General features: G+C 41.8%; 1 protein-coding gene across 1 annotated transcript in view; it reads left to right on the plus strand.

Moving 5' to 3' along the window:
- Positions 1-25,620, plus strand: part of LOC306879180 (uncharacterized protein) — a 129,273-nt gene that overhangs the window by 71,469 nt on the left and 32,184 nt on the right. The window contains exons 5-12 of the mRNA XM_079431981.1: positions 14,727-14,861; positions 15,049-15,093; positions 15,180-15,296; positions 15,709-15,768; positions 16,754-16,828; positions 16,927-16,962; positions 17,896-17,937; positions 21,368-21,454. Coding sequence (XP_079288107.1) covers positions 14,727-14,861; positions 15,049-15,093; positions 15,180-15,296; positions 15,709-15,768; positions 16,754-16,828; positions 16,927-16,962; positions 17,896-17,937; positions 21,368-21,454 — 597 coding nt within the window. The remainder of the gene's footprint in view (positions 1-14,726; positions 14,862-15,048; positions 15,094-15,179; positions 15,297-15,708; positions 15,769-16,753; positions 16,829-16,926; positions 16,963-17,895; positions 17,938-21,367; positions 21,455-25,620) is intronic.

The following is a 25,620-nucleotide window of genomic DNA, read 5'->3' on the forward strand; positions in this document are numbered from 1 at the left end:
CATATATTGTATGTCACATGCATTAAATGTTTTGTTTTTGTAAGCAACTGCTAATAGTTTAATATATACACTATGTTCGAAAGTTTAGGGTCGGTAAGATTGTTAATGTTTTTAAGAAGTCTCTTATGCTCAACAAGTCTGCATTTATTTGATCAAAAATGCAATAAAAACAGCGTTTTGTGAAAAAATTATTACAATTTTAAAGGACTTTTCTTTTTTGAATACATTTTAAAATATGATTTATCTCTGTGAGGCAAAGCTGAATTTTTAGCAGCCATTATTCCAGTCTTCAGTGTCACATAATCATTCAGAAATCACTCGAATATGATGATTTGCTCCTCAAATAAACATTTCTTATTTTTAGCAGTGTTGAAAACAGTCGTGCTGCTTAATATTTTTGTGGAACACTTGTGGAATAATTTTTGTGATACATTTACTTTTTTCAGGATTCCCTGATGACTAGAAAGTTCAGAAGGACAGCATTTATTTGAAATAGAATTTTTTCATAATGTAAAAGTCACCTTTGAACAATTTAGTAGTGCATCCTTGCTGAATAAATGTATGAAATTGTTTAACAAAATCTTACTGACCCCAGACTTTTGAACAGTAGTGTGTATATTAATCTGCTTGAAGTATTGAATTGTGCTCTCTCTGTTGATGCATAGAAGTGATAATGTAATGTCGTAATTTTGATATAAATAAATAGAAAATTAAATTAAATTGTACATTGGTGTTAAGAAAATTCTAGCAATCATCTTTGATTAATTTCAAAGTGGAGATGTTGCGGTTTTAAAAACTAACTTGAAAGTTATTTAAGGCACATTTTGTTTTATTTCAAGAATAAGTGCAGCTTCATAGAAAGTGTTACCGCTGTAGTTCTCAGACAAATACACCTGCCTGCATGAGGCCATTCCTGAAGCATCTGTTTCCAGCTGTCTCAGAGTCCTCCTTAAAGACAAACATCAGCCATGACGAGCCATCTTTAAGAGCATTCTTCTTTGGTCAGCCACCCAACAAAAACAGGCGCCCATACTGGTCTCGTTTGGACCAATAACATCCGCTACCAGACAGGTCAGAGTTTGCAGGATGCTGATATAATAGTTGGGTTAAGGGTAGCCAAAGAAAAGCAACACTGGCTTTCATGTGTGCAAAGCATGTGTGACCACTCTAGCTACCCTGACTCAATCTGTCCACTCTTGAAACAACTCCAGCCTGGCCTTTAACAGTGATGGGAGGCTTGATATTGTCTCGATAAATTAGGATTATTAAAAGACACTTTGTCTGAAAGCAGGGTTGTACATAGTCTGTAATATAATATACCATTTTTTCCCCCCTGGCATTACATACTGCATTAGTCTTATCATAAGTAACTTATCCAAGATGTCACAGTAGACAATAAATATTCAACGCGTAAATACTCACAGTGAATCAGTTAAATGTGTGGAAATATTATGTCTGTTTATGCTTATGTTTCCTTCCTTTTCTCTTTCTTTGATTTCATACTGAGATGATCAGAACTGATTACTGTTTGATTGGCAGTGAAGGACCGATCTAGTTTTTAAGGGAAGGGTTTAAAAGGGTTTAATTATCTTGATTATGAAGTGTTTTGTCATTTAAAATTGCACCAGTACAGTGTCTCAGAAGATAAATATTATTCTAACCAAGTCCTTTTTGAAGTACACTGTAAAATGTTTAGTAATAATAAAACAATTATTATTATACATAATATTTAATATGACAGCTTGATTTCATTAGGATACATAAAAGTCATTTATGAGGGTCAGATATTTTGCTCAGTAGGGTAGTTCACACAAAATTCTGTCTTCATTTACTTACTCTCATGTTGTTTCAATCCCATAAGGCTTTCATTTTTTGAAACAGAAATTAAGACATTTTTAATGAAACCTAAGAGATTTTGTCCACCCATTGAAAAATTATTCACCAAAACGCCACCAAAAGTCTCTTTAGAAGACTTGGATTAAACCACCTGATTCATATGGATAATTTTACAATCTCTGGAATGGATCTTCAATGGAGGAACATAAAGGTGTCATAAAATATATCTTCATTAGTGTTCCGAAGATAAATGAAAGTCTTATGCATTTGGAATTTTCATTTATGGGACAAATATCCCTTTAAGGTAACAGCTGTACATTCTCAGCTTTTACAGCATAGAGGAGAAAAAAAATCACATACAAATACACAGATGTGCTGTTTTATCCCCTTTTTTGTTATCTGTTTCATCCCCATACCTTGCTCTTCTTTTAGAGGGGGCTGCCTCAAATATAACCACAATCCAAACAAATGTGAGTCGTGTGTTTAGGCTACAGATGATTTACCCAAACAGCTTGAATAGACAGAGATGTGCATGAGGGACACAATTCATAGCTGTGTCATGCATCAGTAAGCGTGTTTACATGCACAGTTATAATCATACTATAATCATACTGTCTTTCAATGCAAGCGCACAATTGAGGCCAATTGTAGTCCAATGCACATGCAAAACTAGAGCTACAATCTATTTTCTCTGTCTAGTGCTATTAATTGTAAGATTGGCATGAGTGCAGTCATTTATATGATGAATTAATGTCTTAGTCTGACTGAAATTTAACATTTAAAATGCATGTAAACCAATTAGCTGTAAACAGCTGGGTGTCGTGTTATCCAGATCAAGAGGAATTAACCAGCAGAGTGTAAACAATCCTTACTTGTTTAGACTGACCCAGTGTATTTGAGTGTTAACTCTTAAAGATTAGGTTAAAGACTCATAAAGTTACATCCAGATGTCAATTATTTACAGTTCCTGTTTGTTTGTTTTGTGTCCTTGTCTTTGGTGTTGTCATTTATAATAAGATGAAAGGAGGTGAGAGGTCATTTTCATAAAGACCCCAACATGACCTTTGACTCCTGGGGTGACGTCTTGATCTACCAGGGTGAATTTGTTATAAAGTATCTTAGTTATTAACCATACTTTCTTTGCATGATGAATGTCAGTTGGATCTATGGAGATAAGACTGTCCCCTACTGGAAATCATATGCAAGTACGAGGGCAGTATTGATAGAACTTATAACACTTACATAGTGAAGCGGATGTGGGTTTAATGCATCATATTCATGCCAGCATATATACAATAGGACAATAGGACTGTACATATAACAAGATATGATAATATTGTTGGTACTTGATTTCAGATGTATAATCTGATATGAGGTTATAACAATGAAATCTGATTACCTATAGGCTGGTAGATTGCAAAACACTGTGTAATGCATGCATTGCTCTTCTTAATCCTTTTCATTCTTTGCCTCTGGCATTGTTATTACATACGCATAGTTTATGGAGTCTTTATGTCTAAATGTCTTATTCATGGATAACAGACACATACAGTGTTTTGTTTGGAAAATATAAATATATAGCCAGTGATGTTTGAAACTTGTGAAAGCTTTTTCTGGCAGCCTTTTATCCTATTTGTTGTGTGTGTGTGTGTGTGTGTGTGTGTGCGTGTGTGCGTGTGTGTGTGTGTGTGTCTTTCTGTCTGTCTATCTGTGTGTGTGTGTGTGTGTGTGTGTGTGTGTGTGTGTACAACTCTATTCAGTAATTCCAGATTCTAATAACATTTTAGTAGCCAAAATTTTTATTGGAAAAATGTGACCTCTAATTACAAGTAGGCATTGTCACATCTGTTATTATTATTATTATTAATATTAATAATATCATCATCGTATTTTGTAAAGTGCTTTTCTCTTTTTTGAATATGATTCTGAATATTTGTATTTACAGTCTGAAATATGGTGACATTTTAAATTTTATTTTTGTAGACTTTTGCCTGTATACTCTCTTTTCTATAGTTATATATTAGTGCTGTCAAACGATTAATCGCGCATCCAAAATAAAAGTTTTTGTTTATGTAATAAGTGTGTGTATACTGTGTATATTTACTATCTATATATAAATACAAACACATGCATGTATATATTTAAGAAAAAAAAATATATATAAATGTATATATATTTATAAATGTATAAACGTAAATATTTTCAAAATATATACTGTATGTGTGTGTGTATTTATATATACATAATAAATATACACAGTACACATACATATATAATGTAAACTAAAACCTTTATTTTGGATGTGATTAATCGCGATTAATCGTTTGACAGCACTATTATATTTATGTTTAAACACATATAATGCTGAGCCAAAAAAAAAAAAAAACACATTTATTTACATTATGCTGCTGGAGAAAATAAACAAACCAGGTAAATGTTTCCAGAAAGCTTTAAAGTAGATATTTTCAAACGAAGGTCTCACATAAAACGTCTCAGGTTAAGTATGTAACCATGGTTCCCTGAAGGGAACGAGACGCTGCGTCGAAACGCATATGGGAACGCCTTCAGCGTGACCAGGCTCTGAATATGATGTGTAATCAGTCAAACAAGGGCGAGGCGTCACGGGCGGGGTGACGTCACGACCAGGAAGTATAAAAGCACGTGCGGCGGAGCCGGCGTCAGCTTCAAGTCATGAAGCAAGCGCTGTCAGGGATGCGGGAAGTGTGGCTACACGACGCAGCATCTCGTTCCCTTCAGGGAACCATGGTTACATACGTAACCTGAGACGTTCCCTTCCAGGAACTTCGAGCTGCGTCGAAACGCATATGGGAACGAGATACCAACGCCGCCAGACTGACAAGTTCCTGCCTGGTGTCAGGACGAAAGGACAGAGGAGCCGGGAGTGGCTCGGATGTCGAGGTCATAGAACCTAACGAAAGTCAGGGGCGTGGACCACCCAGCTGCGTTGCAGATGTCCTCCATGGAACACCTGCCCAGAAGGCCTTGGAGGCCGCCACACCTCGGGTTGGGTGCGCTCTGACTCCCACCGGCAGGGCGAGCTCAGAGGCCTTGTATGCCAAAGCCATGGCACCCACAATCCACCTACTAAGAGAGGGCTTCGTAGCAGGAAGACCCCTCCTAGGCGGACCATAGCACACGGGCAGCTGGACCGACTTTTTGCGTGCTCCTCCTGGGCTGGCTCCCCGAAGGGAGGAGGACAGAAGGCCTGCAGTACGACCGGCTGTGGAACGACCGATGGGACCTTCAGAACATACCCCAAGTGGGGGTAGAGGAATACTTTCGCCGAACCGGGCGCAAAGTGAATAGAGGCCTGAATAGTCAGGGCCTGAAGGTCACCCACCCTCCTCAGAGAGGTGATAGCCAATAAGAAAACGGTCTTGATAGTGAGGAGTCTCTCAGTTATCTCCTGAATGGGCTCGAAAGGTGCAATGCACAGAGCCTCCAGAACCACAGCCAGGTCCCACGTAGGGACGCGAGATCGTACCGGAGGCCTCAGCCTCAGCGCACCGCAGAGGAAACGTGTAACTAGGGGGTGTCTACCCACTGACTGGCCACCGATAAGGGCGTGGTATGACGAAATAGCTGCCACGTAGACCTTAACAGTGGAATGGGTTACCCCTGCGGAAAAACGGGCCTGCAGGAACTCCAGTAGGAACTCCCTCAGGGGCCACACCCACAGCTTCCATAACTCCGGGTGAGGGTGCACCTCGGTGCCCCCGGCCTGTGAGAGGAGGTCCCTCCTGACGGGCACTTCACACAGAGTTCCGTCGAGGAGAGATATCAGGTCCGAGAACCATACTCGGCCCGGCCAGAACGGTGCTGACCTCGTCCCGGCGCACTCTCGCCAGAACTCCCGGGAGCAGAGCGATCGGGGGGAAGGCGTACAGACGGAGCCTCGGCCACGTCTGTACCATAGTGTCCAGGAGGAACCAGAGGGGACATTGCGCTGACTCTCGAGTGGCGAAGAGGTCCACCTGTGCCTGGCCAAAAACTTCCACATCTGCTTCACCCCTCGGGTGAAGCATCCATACCCCGGGCCTCGGCCCCTGTCTCGACAGGATGCCTGCTCCCACATAAAGATGCCCAGGAATGTGCACAGCTCTCAGTGATAGGAGCTTGCCCTGGGACCACACAAGGATCTGGTGTGCCAGCTTATACAAGTGGCGCGACCGCAGACCTCCTTGGTGGTTGATGTAAGAGACCACTGCCGTGCTGTCGGTGCGCACCAGCACGTGGTGATCTCTTAGGTCTGGGAGGAAGTGCTTGAGCGCACGGAACACAGCTAGGATCTCTAGCTGGTTGATATGCCACGTCAGGTGGCGACCACTCCACAGACCGCGGGCAGGGTGGCCACTCATGACCGCACCCCAACCGGTGAGGGAAGCGTCCGTCGCTAGTGAGACGCGGCGACAAGGAGCTCCCAGCACCGGGCCCCGGGACAAGAACCAAGGATTCCTCCACATGTCTAAGGCACGGACAGCGGCGTGACACTTTGACAGCTCGGAGCGAGTCTCCCCTCAGGGACACCCCCTTGGTCTTGAGCCACCACTGTAGGGGCCTCATGTACAGCAGGCCAGAAGGAATCACGCTGGACGCAGCTGCCATGAGCCCAAGCAGTCTCTGAAACTGCTTGACAGTGAATGGCTGGCCTTCTCACACTCTCTCAACTGCCGTGAGGATCGACTCGATCCGAGCAGGGGTCAAACGAGCCTGCATCGTGGTCGAATCCCACACTACACCTGGATAAGTGGTTCTCTGAGCTGGAGAAAGCACACTTTCCTTGGCATTTAGTCTTAACCCCCCAAATCTTTCATGTGGGCGAGAACGACACCTCGATGCCGAATCGCCGCCCGCTCTAATTGAGCGAGGATCGACCGATCGTCGATATAATTGAGTATGCGGATGCCCTGCAGTCGCAACGGGACCAGTGCCGCATCCACACACTTGGTGAAAGTGCGGGGTGAGAGTGCTAGGCCGAGGGGAAGAACCCGATACTGATACGCTTTGCCCCCGAAAGCGAACCTCAGGAACTCCCTGTGAGAGGGAAGGATGGGTACATGGAAAAAGACATCTTTGAGGTCTGTCGTGACAAATCAGTCCTCGGACCTGATTTGAGACACGATCTGCCTGACAGTGAGCATCTTGAACTTCAGCTTTCTGGCTGAGCGGTTCAGAAGACTCAAATCCAGTATGGGCCTCAGCCCCCCATCCTTCTTTGGAACAATGAAGTACAGGCTGTAGCAGCCGGCGTGGACTTCGTGAGGAGGAACCAACTCGATGGCTTCCTTCCTCAGCAAAGTATCGACTTCCTGTTCCAAGACCAGAGCCTGCTCGGGGCGGACCGTGGTCACACAGACCCCGTTGAACAGCGGAGGTGGCCCATCGAACTGGATGGAATAGCCAGCCTCTACCGTCCGCAGGACCCAAAGAGACACATTCGGCAGTCGCTGCCAGGCTGCTAAACGATCTACTAAGGGAATCAGTCTCTCGAGACTGACCTCTGGTGTTAGAGAAGCGGCCAGACCGCTGCCTCGCTGCGGCGCACCGGCAGGAGACGCGTAATCTGGCGGCCGAGGCGAGTTTCTCAGGCCCGCTGAAATCACAGGCGGAAGAACCTGAGAGTAATACTCGCTGGGACCTGCTGTGCCCTGGAACTGCAGGGTTGACAGACAAATCTCCGGAGGGCACCGAGGGGAGACGGTCACCGTGTGCCGCGGTGTAAGCCGCTCCACTCCAGTAGGGGTCGTCCTCCGTAGTCCTGGGGCTCACCCGTCAGGACCTCTGAACGAACCAGACCCTGCAAGGCAGGACCCAAAGAGACACATTCGGCAGCTCGCTGCCCAATGATCTTCTATGGAAATCAGTCTCTCGAGACTGACCTCTGGGTTCAGAGAAGTGGCCAGACCGCTGTCTCGATGCGGCGCACCGGAATGAGACACGTAATCTGGCGGCTGAGGCGAGTTTCTCAGGCCCGCTGAAATCACAGGCGGAAGAACCTGAGAGTAACACTCGCTGGGACCTGCTGTGCCCTGGAACTGCAGGGTTGACAGACAAATCCCCAGAGGGCACCGAGGGGAGACGGTCACCGTGTGCCGCGGTGCAAGCCGCTCCACCCCAGTAGGGGTCCGAGCAGGAGCCTTCAAAGGCGATGCCGTAGAGGGAGACAGATAGCTCGCAAGCGTCTGTTCAACCCGCGGCATCGCCGCATACCCGCGCTCATTCAGTTCCCGCGGGAACGAATGGCCAGGACGAAAAGATTTCACCCGCGATCTCGACACCTCGGTGAGGAGATCGGGGAAAACGGAAGGCTCCTGTGTAGCAGTAGCTCCTCACACTGGGGCGAGAGAGGTGGCGAAACCTCGTCAACACTCGTCACATCAACCTCCTCGGAGGAAGAGAGACGAAGCGTTGAGCCCTCGTCTCGGGGGAAAGAGACCGCTTCCGAACCGAGAGACGGGGCGCCAGATCAGGCGCGGGAGGGGATAGGGACATGCCCGTCTGACTCTCGCCAGCCAGATCAGCCTTTTTCTTTTTTTTTTCTCTGCAAGCCTTTTTCTCTCTTTTTTACGGCAGAAGCGGGACCGGCTTGTTTTTCGCTTTGTGCTTGTGCAAACACTGCAGCTTACAAAGCTCATAATTATATCATATTGGGGCGACAAAGGCGGCGAAACCTTGTGAACGCTCGTCACATCAACCTCCTCAGAGGAAGAGAGACGAAGCATTGAGCCCTCGTCTCGGGGGAAGAGACCGCTTCCACACCGAGAGACGGGGCGCCAGATCTGGCGGATACGGGAGGAGATAAGGACATGCCCGTCTCACACTCGCCAGCCAGATCAGCCTGCGAGCCCCACGAGTGCAGCCGCCGCTCTGCCTCGGCAGCAGCGGGACCGGCACCGCGTGGGGAGCTCGCGAAGGCTCCCTTCTCGAAGAGAGCCCTCCGGGTGCGGAGACCGATTCGTGTGCTCCGCACCCAGGCAGACCACGCACAAATCGTGTGTGTCCTCGCTCGTGATATAGCGAGGGCAAGGATGCACACACGACTTAAAACGTGGTCTGAAAGCTTCACCCCTGAGCTTGCCCTTGGCTTTGGCATGATACTGAATGCTTTCCACTTAAAACTAGGACAAACAACAGTAAATAAGACTGACACACACAGAGCGCTTCGCTGAATGACAAAAAGCTGACGCCGGCTCCGCCGCACGTGCTTTTATACTTCCTGGTCGTGACGTCACCCCGCCCGTGAAGCCTCGCCCTTGTTTGACTGATTACACATCATATTCAGAGCCTGGTCACGCTGAAGGCGTTCCCATATGCGTTTCGACGCAGCTCGAAGTTCCTGGAAGGGAACCATTATAGTATTAAATGGCCAGCAGTTTATAAAGGTTGCACGCACACTTAAACACACCATGACTCATTCATATATTACATTTGCATGCCTGTGGGGTTAAGTTTTGAACAAGAGAAAGACTGCTGAGTCAGAGCGTGTGTGTTTTCACTGCTGTCTGCCTGGCACTGCTGCTTCTTTCGCTTCTGCAGGCAGGGTGGTGCACTCAGAGAAATTTGGTTATCATGGCTGAATCACTTAGTCCGCACCCTGCCCCTTTTTGATGTGTTTCCTAATGCTGCTTCCATCACCGCTCCCGATGAACACACGGCGCGACAGGTAAAATCACGCCTGAGCCTCGCTGCCCACAGACAATGGTTCCTACCAAATCCTCAGAGCCAACAGGACTGAGCCGGGGGAATCTGTTGGCTCATGGATTCTGTTGGCCATTCCGACAGGAAGTGAGGTGCATGCTCACTAGCCAGGCGAGTAAGACTGGGCGGCTTAGAAAGGCAGAATGAGTTCTATTGTGTCCATTGTGAGGGGCCAGATTTGTGCCACAAACGAAGCAGTCTAGTGCGTGTTAATTTGACTGGATGTCATTTTTTCCATCTTCATGTTGTTAATATCGGTGTATACAAGTTGAAACCCTATTAAGCGGTGTGTGAAGGAGACAGATGAGAGCAGATCACAGTCTTGAAATGCCTTGTGGTGATAGAAAAGAGCGCTATAGTGGTTTTTAAAGCTGTCTGCTTGTTTGTGGGGCATTGCAATTGAAATCATCATCAGAATAGTCTACTCACTGGTCACAACACTTAGTATAAATCAAACAACTATGTTTTCTGAGAAAATGGATGTTGACCATGTTAAAGTCACCAATCCATGTCAATTCCTGTTCCTAGAGGGCCGCTTCTCCTGTTAAAAAAACAGCATATGCTAGTTAGGTATGTTTTGAAGCATGGCAGCTGGTTTCAACTGGTCCTTAGTTAGTCATGAGCTGGTTTAAGCTGGTCCTGAGCAGGAGCTAGTTGCTTAGGAACAGCTTAGAACCAGCACATGACAAGCCCAAGCCAAAAGAGCAGATTCAGTTTATTCACCACAAATCATTTTGTGATTCCAGAATTTTCAAGAAGTGTATGTTTTTCAGTAAAAACATTAACTTGAGGTTTGTCATAGTACTATTGTGATTGGTGGTGGAGACTGATCTGGAAGAGAAGAAATTGTTAAATAAAGTCATTATTTTGTTTTCTTCGCACACAAAAAGCATTCTCGTAGCTTCATAACATTACGGTTGAACCACTAATGTCACATGGACTATTTTAACAATATCCTTACTGTTTCTGGGCCTTGAATATGGTAGTTGTGTTGCTGTCTATGCAGCTCTCAGATTTCATCAGAAACATCTTAAATTTTGTTCTGAAGATGAACAAAGGTTTTGTGGGTTTGGAACGACATGAGGGTGAGGAATTGACAGAATTAAAATTTTTGAGTAAACTATCGCTTTAATGTTAATTTAAACTTTAATACATAATTAAAATCAAAAGGCGTTGATTAATATTTAATGGACCTGAACTACAGTATGAACTAATAATAAACATGTATTTTTAATGTTAACAAAGATTAATAAAAACTATAAAAAATATATTACTCATTTAATACTGACTAATGGGCCTGTATTGTAAAGTGTGAAGGATTATTTTAATACATTAATAACAATTTATTAATTTAAATAAAGTTCTGTGGTCCCCTTGAAACTTTACTGAGGCCCCCTAGTGGCCCCCATCATCATGGTTGAGAACCATTGCTATATATTACCCAAAATATGTTTATGTGATAGTTTTGCTCATTTCCTTGTATGCTCATTTGACTGTTCTCCACTGAACATATGTCGGAAATCTTCACCAGACTGATAGCATTCAATAACGGGTGAGAGTCTTTTGAAAATTATACTGTATATTACTCAACTGCACACAGATCTTGTCTAATACTTGGTGGTTTCCCAATATCAACCACTGTTAAACCTCAAACCAAGACTGCAAGTCTGGTTTAGCCTCAGATTGAATGTTCAGCTGCTGACTGCTGATGTGGGTAAGAAGTGACACATTCCTTCCCTCTTCATCACTGTCAGAGGAATAGCTTGAAGGATAAAATGAAACCACATTAAAAGTGAAACTTCCTACAAAAGACCTTGTAGAAAGCTGATGCGTTGAAACTTCTATAGTTTCTATTCTATTGTTCTGTATTCCTCCAAACTTGCGCTCTACACTTTTCTGTGGTAGAAGTGCCTTGAAAGAATCCACACAGTGATGGCACAAGGATGCATACCGATGCATGCTGAAAAGGGCCTGTAGCTGATTGCTTCAATCAAAAATGTGAATACACCCCCAAGGATCATGGGATTTTTGTGGCTATAATCCTGTTAAGATCTGTTCTTGTTTTTGTTTGTAGTATTGTACCATGTGGTGAGCTGCAAAATATTTTAATACTTTAGTTCCAGTAAAGTTGAAAACCTTTCCTACACAAGCAGATTGATTTTATTTAGAAGCTGTTTTGAATGTAAGGTTTGTTCAGAGTGCTTTTTGCTTTCAAGAAACACAGTTTTCCTTATCTCTGTGCCCATCAGTGGCCGATTGACAACACACTTCACTCTTTTATTGCTATAATGTATTTTATTTGTATTTTCTGGCAGACATATAGAAATATTGACTTGAACATTGCACTGGATAATTTAGAATTTTGAGACACGCAATAAGTGATCGCACCTCTCACATCAATAAAAAAGCTTGTGTTCAGCTGTGTCCAGTTCATATTATGTTGACTAACCAACTTGCCACAGCTCTAACTATATTTCTTATTGCTGCTAATAATTATAATAATAGCAATAGCTAATTAATTATAGTATATAGTAATAGCAGCTTTAACGTACCTTGGAGTATGTGCGGTCATGCATATGCTCATCTTCAGTTTTGTTTTATATGGGAATACTTCATAATGGGGTCTGATTGAGTGGTTGTAGCTCTTTCCAGGCTCTTGTCTGGAAAGAAAAAGATCTTAAATGGAAAATTAAGTTTTTCTGGTAAGTTGCCAAAGGAGTAAGTTTTTTTTTTTTTTTTTTTACTTGCCCTTTTATAACCAAGGCCCAGAATAAGCCCATCAATCGTTCTATACTCTATGTACAGAGACCAGCTGCATTAAGTTTAAATACTGGATTGTGTCGCCCCCATTTGGTCAGCAGTGAGTATTACTGGTGATTATGACAGTGAGGTCCAAGTAATTTTGCTATTATTACTATGCAGATAATATATTATTTTATTTTATTTTTGTATACATTTTCTCTTTTTTCTAATTACACTTAAACCGAATAATTTAATTGTTTTTTCCAAAGTTGGATAAAAAAATACATGATTACAGCACCAAACATTCTTGTTTTGTGTGTATTTATGGGCATTCCCTTTTGCACACACACACACATATATATACAGTGCCCTACATAAGTATTGGAACAGTAAAGACAAAATTTCTCTGTTGCCTGTGGAGTCAAGACATTTGCAAATATGATTAAAAGATGAATATGAGACAAAACTACAGAATGTCACATTTTATTATTAGCCGTTTCAACACATACATGTTTTACCAGATAAGACAAACAGCACTTTTAGAGTCCATCCCACTCATTGATGTGAGCATAAGTATTGGGACAGTTGAACATAAGGCAGATATAAAAGATTAAAAGCTATTATTTAGTTGCAGATCCCTTGCGCACAATCACAGCAGTGAGTCTGTGACCCAAAGACATCACCAGACTCTTGGGCTCATCCTTTGAAATGCTTTTCCCAGCCTTTAATGCAACCAATTCCAATTGTTGCTTGTTTTGGGGAGTTTCTGCCTTTACTCTCCTCTTCAGCTGGTGAAATTCATGTTCAATCGGATTTAAATCTGGAGATTGACTTGGGCAATCTAAGACTTTCAGAATCAGAATCAGAATCAGAATGAGCTTTATTGGCCAAGTATGTTTACACATACAAGGAATTTGTTGTAGTGACAGAAGCTCCACAGTGCAACAGAAAGACAGTAACAGGACAGGACACAGGTAATGAAACAAAATAACAGGAAATAGCCAATGACCAATGTACAAGCAGCAAAAAAAAAATAAGAAATACACAATATATAATATATAATATAGGCGACTATGTATGTACAGGTCAAGTATGTGCAAATTAGAAATGAGAAAATAAAATAAGTGAGTGTGGTGAATGGATAATGTATTAGTTGTGTGTTTTACATTTATTTATTGAGTGTTCATGAGATTTGCCCTTAAATGCATTTTACTTTCTGTAAATGCATTTCCATTTATTTGCCCTTATAAATTCCTTGACTGAACTGGCAGGGTGTTTTGGGTCATTGTCCTGATGCAATATGAAGCACTTCCCAATGAATCTGGTGGCATTTTCTTGAATATTGGTAGGCAAGATGGTTTGTACCCTTCCAAATTCATTCTGCTACTGTCATCATACATTAAGTCATCAGTAAAGTTGAGAGGGCCTGTTCCAGAGGCAGCCATGCATGCCCATGCCATGACACCACCTCCACCATGCTTTACAGATGAGGCTCTATGCTTGGGATCATTTGCAGTTCCCTTTTTTTCTCCACATTTTTGCTTTCCCAACACTTAGATAAAGGTTCCTCTTTGTCTCATCGGTCCATAAACACAGTTCTCAAAACTCTTCTGGCTCACCTTTGTGCTTTTTTGCTAATTCTAATCTTGCCTTTCTATTTTTGGTGCTGGTCAGAGGTTTGCATCTTGCTGTGTAGCATCTATAATTCTGTGTCAAAGTCTCCTGAGGACAGTAAATTGTCAGAGCATCACCCCAGCTTTCTGGAAGTTATTGATGATTTTACAGACACGTCTTTTAGGGTTCATTTTCACAGCTTTTATGATTTGTCTGTCATTAACTACTGTTGTTTTCTCAGCCAATCAGGTAGTTGTTGGTTGCTGGTGTCGCTGGTGGTTTCCAAATTCTTCATTTCTCCATGCCCTTTGTTTTTGCTATAGCTCTAACTGACTTCCTCTTTTCTTTTAGCATCCAAATTGCTTGCTTTTCTCTCAAAGTCAGCTACCTCATCTTCATCCTCGTTTGTGTGTGTCATCATCGAATGCAAGATTCAGAATACAGAAGTAATGGATATAACTGATACAACACATTCCCTGCTTTTAATATCTGAAGATACAATATATATATATATATATATATATATATATATATATATATATATATATAAAGAGGGGGGGGGGGAGTTATGAGATAATGATACTGAGTGAATGCTCTCTACACATAGTATATGTTCATAAAGTACTTTCTCATCAAATGCGCTAAATCCCAGCCTCAACCCATTCAGAATTACCAGTACTTACATAGAAACCTATACATAGTAGCCAGAAAGTAATGCAAATTTTAAAGAAAAACGTCAGACGTACTTAGAGGCTTTTGCATCTGAACTCCTCTGTGCCTCTATATATCCTACACTCATTTTTGTCTCCTTCTAGGGGCAACCAGGGGAACTTGGACAGGTGGGCAGCAGTGGTCCTGAGGGTTTCATTGGGACCCCAGGGCCAGATGGGCCCAAAGGAGAAAAGGGCCATGTAGGACGCAAAGGGCCCTCTGGACCAAATGGAGATAAGGTCAGATTTTTAATGGAGGGCAATTGTTAGACATACAGATATGTGAGTTTCTATTCACCAGTATTCTGAAATACTTTGTGAATGTAATGAACTGTTTACAAATGTATATGTATCTTTATATTAGATTTAAATTCAGGAATAAATGTGTAGTGTACATGGTGGAAATGCTTCATTTATTTTTTGACAGGGCCCAATGGGTGTTCCTGGATTTTCTGGTAATGATGGTGTTCCAGTGAGTACACACTTCTTGTCTCTTACAATAGTTTCCCCCTTCTCTGAAAACGGTTAACTAAATGCTGATTTTACCATCCTGTGCAGGGACACCCTGGTCAGGAGGGGCCCAGGGGACCCCCAGGCTTGGACGGATGTAATGGCACACGAGGTGACACAGGCGACAAAACCCGTGATGGATTTCCTGGTCTTCCTGGTGCTCCTGTAAGTTTGAGGGCTTTTTCTGCATTTCAAGATGATTGTATCATATAATATTTACCAGATTGAATAACAGTAGACATTTCACTTTCTAATGGACCAAATCATCCTATCAAAAGCCAATTGAATTATTTTTGAGGATCACATATGTTTCTTTATTTAAAATATAATTAAATAATGCCATGCAAACATTTTCATTATAATGCAATATCAATAACCTATTATTAAAAAAAGCTCCACACCAGACACTAAGATATAAACTTGATGTTGCATGCTCAGTTGCTTATTAGTGTAATACTTTTTGTCCTACTATTTTGTCCATGAGCATAGCTGTGAAAATGTAGTGATGTCATTTATATAAAAAAATATATAGATCAGTTTTCATATATAAACTTTTTTTTTCTTCACTTGATTTTAGGGACTCCGTGGTCAAAAAGGTCAAAAAGGAGAACCATTTTATATAGATCTTTCTGGACAAGTAAGTTGCAACCATTCTTCGTTAAACCCAAGCAAATCACACATGCAAACATTTTATATTTATACACACATCCACATTCAGCATGTGCTAATACTGCAGCTCATGTGGCATTTATTGCCAGCCCTGTTAATAATATGTGTTGTGAGGTAGTAGTAAATCTGGGTGTGGAGTGCAGACCTGTCTGGGAAAAGCCCTCGGTCATTTTCAACACCTCATGCATCTTTTATATTATCTGTGGTTTTAAATCTTTCCAGGTGGGCCATGTGTAGAAGCCCATGTTCTTAATGTTGCCACACATACATGTAAGGGGTTTAATAACTCTTCTGCTGTTTTAACACTAAACAAAGGCTGAACATTAATTACACACATTTTTTGTGTTAAAAAGAGATGTAGTTTTCTCTGTAAATGCATTTCTTGTTTACTCACTGTTATGTTTAATAAATAAAGTCTAAAGCATCTGGACTTCAAAATGAATGAATAAATAAAACACCATAAAATATGATAAATAAGTGACCATTTAATTCAGTGGTAAATATTTTTTAGCTTTTTGATGTCTCCTGAATTGAGCTGAAAAAAAAATGCTCTGCTTTACATGGCTTCAGAAATGTTTGAATACAGCTGTACTGAGTGCTTTTTGTGTTTTTTTATATTTATACATTCAGTTCCCTTTCACTTTAATTATATGAAAAATGCTAAGTACATTATTCAAAGCTCCTCCTTTTGTGTTCCACAGAAGAATGTCAAACAAACAATGTTTCCAACCAACCAAAAAAAAAAGGATGACAGAATATTATTTATTGGTAAACTGTTATTTTAAATGGAATTCCAAAAAGTTTAAACATTATTTTAAAAAGTTTGGAAAAAGTCTACTTTGGTCTCCCTTCTCTTATGTCCTATTCGTGATTTTGACTTTTTTGTGCAACTTTAAGTACTAAAAACTAAATGTTGTCTTTTTGTAACTAAATCTTCTTTGTAAAATCCTTAGAAAATCCTCGAAGGCCCTTCAGGTCCAGTGGGAGTTTCGGGTCCAATGGGGCCTAGAGGTCCAGATGGATTTACTGTATGTATTATATCTGTACATCTGTCTAGACTGTTTAGAAAAAAACGTACAAATCTGTCTACAGTATAAAGACATTTCACTGTTCTCTCTCTCCGCAGGGTCCGTCGGGTCCACCTGGTCCTCCAGGACCACCAGTAAGTTGAGCTGTCTAAGGAACATAGTTTGTTAAATAATCCTGTCGTGTTTAACACTTCATCCTCCTGTCAGACAGGGGGCAGTGTGCAAACATATATGTACGAGGGATGGGCGATACCTCTAATTTTATTTTTGATCCAATACCGGTATTTTCAACCCCAGTATCGTCGATATTGATACCGATACCTCTAAAATAAACTGATGTTTTAAATTATTAAAATAATGTAATTATACTCACTTAATATTAGATTTTAAAACAATGTTTTTTTACATTTAATAGGCCTTTTTTTGTGTACACTGTCAGAAATAAAATATATTATAATTGTATTTTAGCCCTTTACAGGGGCAGTAACCTCAAAGGTGCAACTATACACCTAAAAGGGAGCATATTAGTACCATACTATGCATGCTTTAAGGGTAGATAAGTTACAAAGGTGCACCTTTGAGGGTACCTCATGAAAAATAAACATGGTACTAAAATGTATTATTATTATCATGGTAAATTTGTGTTTACTGCAGTTTTACTACAAATACTGTGGTAAACTGTGTTTACTGTAATAAAACCATACTGTGGTAAACTGATTTCCGGATTTCTTGATAAATAAATATAATTAATGGTTAAAAAATGCACTTTAGAATCAATATTTTTATGTGAGGCTCAATCCTTTCGATGCTCAGTATCGAAAATATCGATACTTGAGGATCGATCCGCCCATCCCTAATATGTACATCTGAGCACTTGCTTTGGAATGAAAGTAAAGAGTGCAATCATTACAGTTACAAGAAGTCTTATAATTGTCTGCTTTAAACTGTAGCTCCTGAAGTGTCAATTATTAAGTATAAATTTCCTCTCTTAAAAGTGATCTCTGACTCCAGAATGGCTGAAATAACCATACATAAAGGTTTGCTGAATGTCTCTGCTTATTCTACAGGGAAGTCCAGGCCAGGGATACAAAGGAGAGCCAGGCGAAAAGGTATGGATTTCATCAGCTTACAAACAACTAAGCAAGGCCTCCACACACAACTGCTTTTAGTTTTCTCCATTAGTGTCATTAGGTTCAGATAATTACCTCATTTCATTCAATACTGTCTGCATATTTGTTCCAAAAACACTTAAAGGGTTAGTTCACCCAAAAATGAAAATTCTGTCATTAATTACTCACCCTCATGTAGTCCCAAACCCATAAGACCTTTTCATCTTCAGAACACAAATTATGATATTTTTGATGGAATCTGAGAGCTCTCTGACCCTCGCATAGACACCAAGGATCCTAACACGATCAAGGCTCAGAAACGTAGCGAGATCGTTAAAATAATCACGTGAAATCATTGGTTCAACCATAATTTTATGAAGCTACAAGAATACTTTTTGTGTGCAAAGAAAACAAAAATAATGACTTTATTCAACAATTCGTCTCCTGCGTGTCACCCTGTAGCGTCATTTTGGAGATTATCACATACGTAAACAACGTATACTGTTCTGTACAGTTGAACAACTGATGTGACATGGATTATTTTAACGATTTCCTTGCTACGTTTCTGAGGTCTTAAAGGTTTGGAATGACATGAGGGTGAGTAATTATCCATCATTTTCATTTTTGGGTGAACTATCCCTTTAAGATGCCTTTTAGATATAGATTTCTAGCTGAGTCTTGAGTGCTTGTTCTTGTTTGTTTGATTGTCTTAATGAGAGCTTTTTTTTCTCTACTAAATGTGTATTGCATGTGTTTGTTGGTGGTTGAAGCCATTGTAATTAGTCTAACACAGAAAACAAACACTTCTCTGAGTGCCTCTGACAATAAAAACCCCACGAAATGGCTTGATGACCAAAGTTTTCTGTCTTATGGTGACATATTTCCTATTGAAACAGAAAGTCTGGGCAGGCATATCATGGCTTGTCCCTTTGTATTTCAAACATTCATTTCTACGGTGGCTGAGAGAGCTCAGTGCGCTGCAAATAGAAAAAACACCTACAAATTAAGAAAACAACTTTATCAATTTGACAACACATGTGCTGCAAATGCTCACAACACGAACAAATAAAGAAACGCACTCCAAATAGAAAAAACCCCTGCAAATTAAGAAAACAACTTCAGAAATTTGACAACACACGCTCTACAAATGACAACACAAACAAATAAAAAAACGCACTGCAAATTCTCACAGCACAACCGAACAAAGAAACACGCTGCTAATAAAATTTTGCGTTTCTTTACTTGTTTGCGTTGTGAGCATTTGCAGCACCTGCTGTCAAACTGATGAAGATGTTTTCTTGATTTGCTGGTGCTTTTTTGCATGTGTTTTCTGAAGTTGCAGCGCGTTGAGCTCTCTCGGCCACCATAAATTTCACTTTAATTATGTCACAGCCAATAACTGTTATTTTGTACTTGCTGGTTGGTTGCAGGAAAGAGACATTCTCATTCCAAAGAGCATTTGATTGGACAAATGTCTGTGTAGTGCCAGATCATCAATATCTTTGCTTTCTTACCTGGAAGAGGAAGTAAATCTAAATGCTTATTTGTGCTAAACAGACATGGACTAAAAGCCCCAAAACTCTCATTTTAATTTCATGGGGTCCTACAATTTATATGTTCAAGTACTGAATGTTTTTTCAATATACCTGAACAAAACAAGACTCCACTCTCTTTAAAGAGACTGGCACACTCAGAGAATGTTTATAGTGTAACATTCAGTTCGAATAGTATTTTAGTCTGCTAGGGGTCTGATTAATAACAAGCTAGCTAAGGACTGGATATTAAAAGATAATACTGCTTTTGTCTTGCACAATAACACTACATCACTCTTTCATTCTTATCATTTTACCCTATATCGTCTCACTCTAGATTTTTCCTCTTGTCTTCCCTTTCTTCTGAAATAGTTTTGTACTCCCAGCATGTTGTTTTAACCCAACCAACTGCTGTATGTTTCCACTCATCTCAAACACACACACTACACATAATAAAAGCCTTTTCCTGTAAAATAATGTATACCTATAGTATCTTACTAATAAGCATGGTAACACTACAACATTTGGAATGAATTTTCCTCTTCTTTTGGATGGCAGTTCACAGATTTCAGAAGTTTCAGAACAGTACTTGAAGGTTCTGTAGAACTTGTAAAGTCACTCATAGAGAGTGTGAAGTTTCTGAGCTGCTATTCAATTTGCTGTTTTTGAGTGGTTTGTGCTGGTGCTGGAATCACCTGCTCCAATCTTCTGTGTGCCTTTGTTTCCTTTGGTTGGGACACTAAACCCACTGAACTCGAGAAAACAAGGACCAGCAAGTTCTATATTAAATTTATTGAGCTTTCCAGTTAAATCTATGAAGTAAATTCAAAATAAAGCTGTGGCAGCCATAATACGCATGCATTTGTAGCAGTAAATATTTCAAAAGGAGCCCCTAGTCCTGTTGCTCTCACTTTTCATTTCACCTTTCATTCTCTATCACTTCTTTCCTGTTTATTCTCTGTAAAAATCACGTTGTTTATCTTGTTTTCCAGTAAAAATGTAAATAAAAAAGTAAATATAGACCCCATCAAATCAAAATGAGAGTTTTGTGGCTTTTAGTCCATGTGTGTGAGCTTTGGTACAATCTACTGTATACACTAGTGTACTCTAAAAATTGACAGTAAAGTTAAAGGTCATCAGATATACGGTATGTATATACAGTCTTTCTCTTTTGGAGAAAAATTACCAAAAAATGCTGACGACTCATTTTACACTACAAAATTTTTATCAAATTAAAATAATTTCTGGAATGAAATTTTAAAACTGACTTAGGACCAGCAAATATCAAATTATGCTGGTCCTGACATACCTGCAGCCTTTTTTTCAAACACTGCACTAATGATAATAATAATTAAAAAACAACTGCAACATGGGAAAATACAGAGAACGATGTTCATCAAGCAAAGAAAAGGGGTGTTTTTTCATAAGCTAAATCTACTAGCAAACTTGCAGCAAAATGAAGACTTAAGAGAAGTTGTCTTGAACTAAGTTCATTACACAAAACTCAGGACACAAAACACAACTTGCTAATGGGTTGAGAGTATAAACAGGATATAGATTGTTTAAGAATGCTGGGACATTTTTACTGGAAAATAAGACAAACATCCTGATCAAGAATCTTATTTCTGCAGTGTTTCTTCTGCCTGTTGTTCTCACGCTTTCACTACTATTTGCTTTCACATCTGTCCCTCTTCTTTTATCTAAAGATTTGCAGTTTTACTGTTTCTCTCTCACACACACACACACACACACTCTCTTTCTTCTTACACTAGCTCTTTCCCTTTTTCCATTATCTTTTTCTTAACTGACCAAGACTCTTTCTCCTGTTTTCTCTCTCTTTCTCTCTCTGATAAAATCCTGGGCTCTAATGTGTCAAATGTCTGTGTTGTGGATCTCAGGGGGATGTTGGCCTACCAGGACTCAGGGGCAGTCCAGCCGTTCAGTTTAACGCACCAGCAATAAGCACTATCAACAAAGGAGAGAAGGTAACACACAGGGGAGCGGTGATGCCAACCCAGGGAGGGGCACTGCCAGGGTGAGAGGGTGTGGATGGTGGGGGAGAGAGGAGCGTTAGAGGGCATTGAACCACATCATCGCTCCAGGGAAAATGGGCTGGAACGTTCTGATCATTTATCAATTGGGACTGACATTTGCCAATATCTTGATTATGGGAATGTTTTCTGAAAACACATCATTGAGACATTGACAGTAAATAAAGGGAGGGTGGTTAGTTGCATACTGATTGAATGGGGAAAGAAACAATGGGGAGAGATACAAACACATCTATTGTGTTAAATATGTGGGTCATTGCCAAAGCTCCTTTATTCTTCCTGTGTCCATTCATCTCCTCCGCACCCTGATCTCCCCACTGCTCTGTCAGTGGTCACAGTCCTCTTAACGTCCTTCTTCAAAACCCCCCAAATTTCTCATCACATGCCACCTCTTCAACATGTTCCGCCGCTACCGTCTCCAAACAGCCTCCCCATCAACCGTCATCTTGTCCCATATAAAAAAAATCTCTCTTCCTTGGTTACCGTATCCAGGGAGATGTGGGCCCGCCCGGTGACCCAGGCCGCCCACTGGTCAATGGAGTGGTGGAGCTTGTTGGCTTTCCGAAAGGAGACAAAGGAACTAAGGTTCGTGAGGAAAACGCAGCTGTGAGGATCTAGACCTAGGATGAAGTCAATCGACACCGTCCTCCTCAAAATCTTTTCTACAGTGTCTTTGTCCCCTTGTACCTCAGACCTGGTATCCAGGAGGGTGACGTCCACTTTGTGGTTCACCCTGTGGTGAATATTGAGGGTGGTGTCCATAAAGTCTTCATATTTGGTGGTGATGTGAAATGCTTAAATTATGTGTCCATATATACAGCGGCCCTAAAGAGGACACTTCAGCCACACTTACAAATGTATAAATATCACTCTCTAATGTGGATAATGTTAGATAATATTTTGTTCTAATACAATGGAATTCATTTTTAGTGTGTTAAATTAGCTTTATGAAACTGTATGCTTCTATTTAAAGTATAATTCCTGATAATTTACATCCAAGATGTTCAGTTGCAAAGAAATTAAGTTTTTCAGGAAAACATTCCAGGATTGTCTCTGTATAGCAGACTTCAATTGCAGCCAACAGGTTGAGGGTCCAAATTGCAGTTTTAATGCAGCTTCAAAGGGCTCTACACAATCCCAGCCAAGAAATAAGAGTCTTATCTAGTGAAACGATTTTCTAAAGAAAAACATTTTAAAATCATATATTTTTTAACCACAAATTCTCATCTTGCACTAGCTCAACCTCACACATTACATAGTCATGTTGGAAATGTCACATGTGGTTAGTTCTTCATCTGTGTACTTCGGTTCAAAAAGGTAGGGTAGGGTGAAAAACTCCATCTCATTATATCCAACTTCAAAATCATCCAACATCGTTTTAGCTTTTTTTTTTGTAAACCTTTTTATGATAAAAATCATAAGTGACCTTTCCGACGTGATTACGTAATGTGTGAGGTCAAGCTAGTGCAAGATGAGCATTTGTAGTTAACAAGTTTAGAAATTTTTCTTTTCTTTTTTTTTAGAAAATGACTGATCGTTTAACTAGATAAGACCCGTATTCCTCGTCTGGGATCATGTAGAGCCCTTTGAACCTATTGGCCACCATTGAAGTCCATTATATTGAGGAAAATTCTGGAATGTTTTCCTCAAAAAACTTAATTTCTTGTCATCTGAAGAAAGAAAGACATGAACATATTGGATGACGGGGGGGGGGGGGAATTATTAGGACAAATAATCATCAAATAATCCTGAAAAAATGTATCAGTTTCCACAAAGCAGTACAGTATATTAAACAGCACAAATGATTTCTGCATTCTTAACGATGCAAAATCTTTCTTAAGCACCAAATCAAATAGAAAACAGTTATTTGGTATATGTAACAGTACTGTTTTTATTGCATTTTTGGTCAAATCAATAGGTGTTCAATTTAAGATTCTTGTTTGTTTCATTTGGAGCCCAAATCATAACAAAGGTTCCCTTCCAGGAACTCTAGCTGCGTCGACGACGCTACGGGAACGCCTTTAGCGTGATCGCGCTCTGAACTAGAGGGTAATCTGTCCAATGAAAGGGCGAGACGTCATAGGCGGGTGACAACACTGACCGGGAAGCATAAAAGCACGTGCCTCTCTGTCTATGTGTATTGTCCTTGCCTGTTGTGAGTCTTATTTAGTGTTGTCTGTCTCAAAAGAACACATTATAAGCTCCACTTCATTATGGCAAAAAGTGCTCAGAAAGTAAAGCACTTGGGCGACAGCGGATCGCATTTCAGACCGTGTGTTCCCCCTTGCAGGCGTTACATCACTGCGGGGGATACTCACGATCTGTGTGTGGTCTGCTTGGGATCTCCCTGCATCTCCCTATCTCCTTCCCTGCCTATTAGACCCAGCGGCCGCTTCCCGGCATCAGAAGCCCGCTCCGCGGTTTCTTCCCCCCCGGGACGCGGCTCGACGCTTCTCCTCTCTTCCTCCGAGGAGGTTGAGATGGAGAGCGTCGATGAGGTTTCGCACCCTCAGTCGCCCCAGTATGAGGAGCTAGTGTAGGTGATAACTCGCGCGGCAGCCAAATTAAATATTAGTTGGCCCGCCGAGATCTCGGTCGAACCGCAGAGAAGTAAATTAGATGAGAGATTTCTGTGTGTCAGGCCGTCACCTCCACTTCGGAGCCTGCCGTTCTTTCCCGATCTCCACACCGAGGTGTCGAGGTCGTGGTATAATCCTCTCTCGGCACGTCTCTTCATCCCCGCCTCTGGTAATTATGGTAATGTGCCGGGGTTGAGTGAGCACGGCTATAGAGCGATGCCCCGAGTGGAACAGACGCTCGCGAGCTATCTGTCCCCTCGCGCGTCGTCGTCTCTAAAGGCTCCGTCCTTGCCTACTAAGCCACTGCGTACAACTTCAGCGCTGGTGGGCAAGGGGTACGCGGCTGCGGGTCAGGCTGGTGCGTGTCTGCACACTATGGCGGTGTTACAGGCGTACCAAGCTGACCTGCTCAAAGAGCTAGATGAGGGAGAGGAGCTCAGACCTGAAGATATCACTGAGCTCCGTAAAACCGTTGATCTGTCTCTCCGTGCCACCAAAGAGACCGCCCGTGCCATCACCCCTCAGGGGCAGAGCGGGTGTCCGTCTCCCCCCAGTGCCCTCGGGAGACCAGTCTGCCAACCCTGCCAGGGTTTCAGGGCGCAGCTGGCTCCAGGGAGCAATGTTCTCAGTCTCTTCCGCCCCGAAGTGTAGCGGAGCTGAGAAGCTCGCCTCCCCTGCGGGTGTCTCTAGAGCTCCTCATGCCAGCAGCTCTGAGTGCATCAGAGGCCAGTCTCGAGAGACTGGTTCCCTTAGTAGACCATCTGGCAGCGTGGAAACTACTGCCAGATGTATCTCAGTGGGTCCTGCGTACTGTAGAGAAAGACTATCGTATTCAGTTCGGCGCTCTGCCGCCGCCTTTCAACCGGGTGGTTCCCGAGCAGGCTCTGATCATGGAACAGAAAGTAGACACTCTCTTGAGGAAGGAGGCCATCGAGGTGGTCCGGGTTCTACAGCCAGTACTTCACTATTCCAAAGAAGGATGGAGGGCTCCGTCCCATTTTAGATCTGCGTCAGTTGAACCACTCAGTCATGCGACTGAAGTTCAGGATGCTTACACTCAAACAGGTCGTGTCTCAGATCAAGTCCGAGGACTGGTTTGTCACGATAGATCTAAAAGACGCATACTTCCACGTCTCCATCCTTCCCACTCACAGGAAGTTCCTGATGTTTGCTTTTGGGGGCAAAGCTTACCAATATCGGGTCCTTCCTTTCGGCCTGGAACTCTCACTCCACACTTTCACAAAGTGTGTGGATGCTGCTCTGGCTCCTTTGCGACTCCAGGGCATCCGCATACTCAATTATATAGACGATTGGTTGATCCTAGCTCAATCGGAGCAACTGGCGGTTCGGTATCGAGATGTCGTTCTCGCGCACATGAAAGCGCTGGGGTTGAGGCTGAACGCCAAGAAAAGTGGGCTTTCTCCAGTTCAGAGAACCTCTTATCTAGGCGTGGTGTGGGATTCGACCACGATGCAGGCACGTATGTCTCCTGCTCGGATCGAGTCGATCCTCACCTCAGTC

This window comes from Barbus barbus (genome assembly GCF_936440315.1).
Source record: "Barbus barbus genome assembly, chromosome: 2".
In the NCBI taxonomy this organism is placed as follows: Eukaryota; Metazoa; Chordata; class Actinopteri; order Cypriniformes; family Cyprinidae; genus Barbus; species Barbus barbus.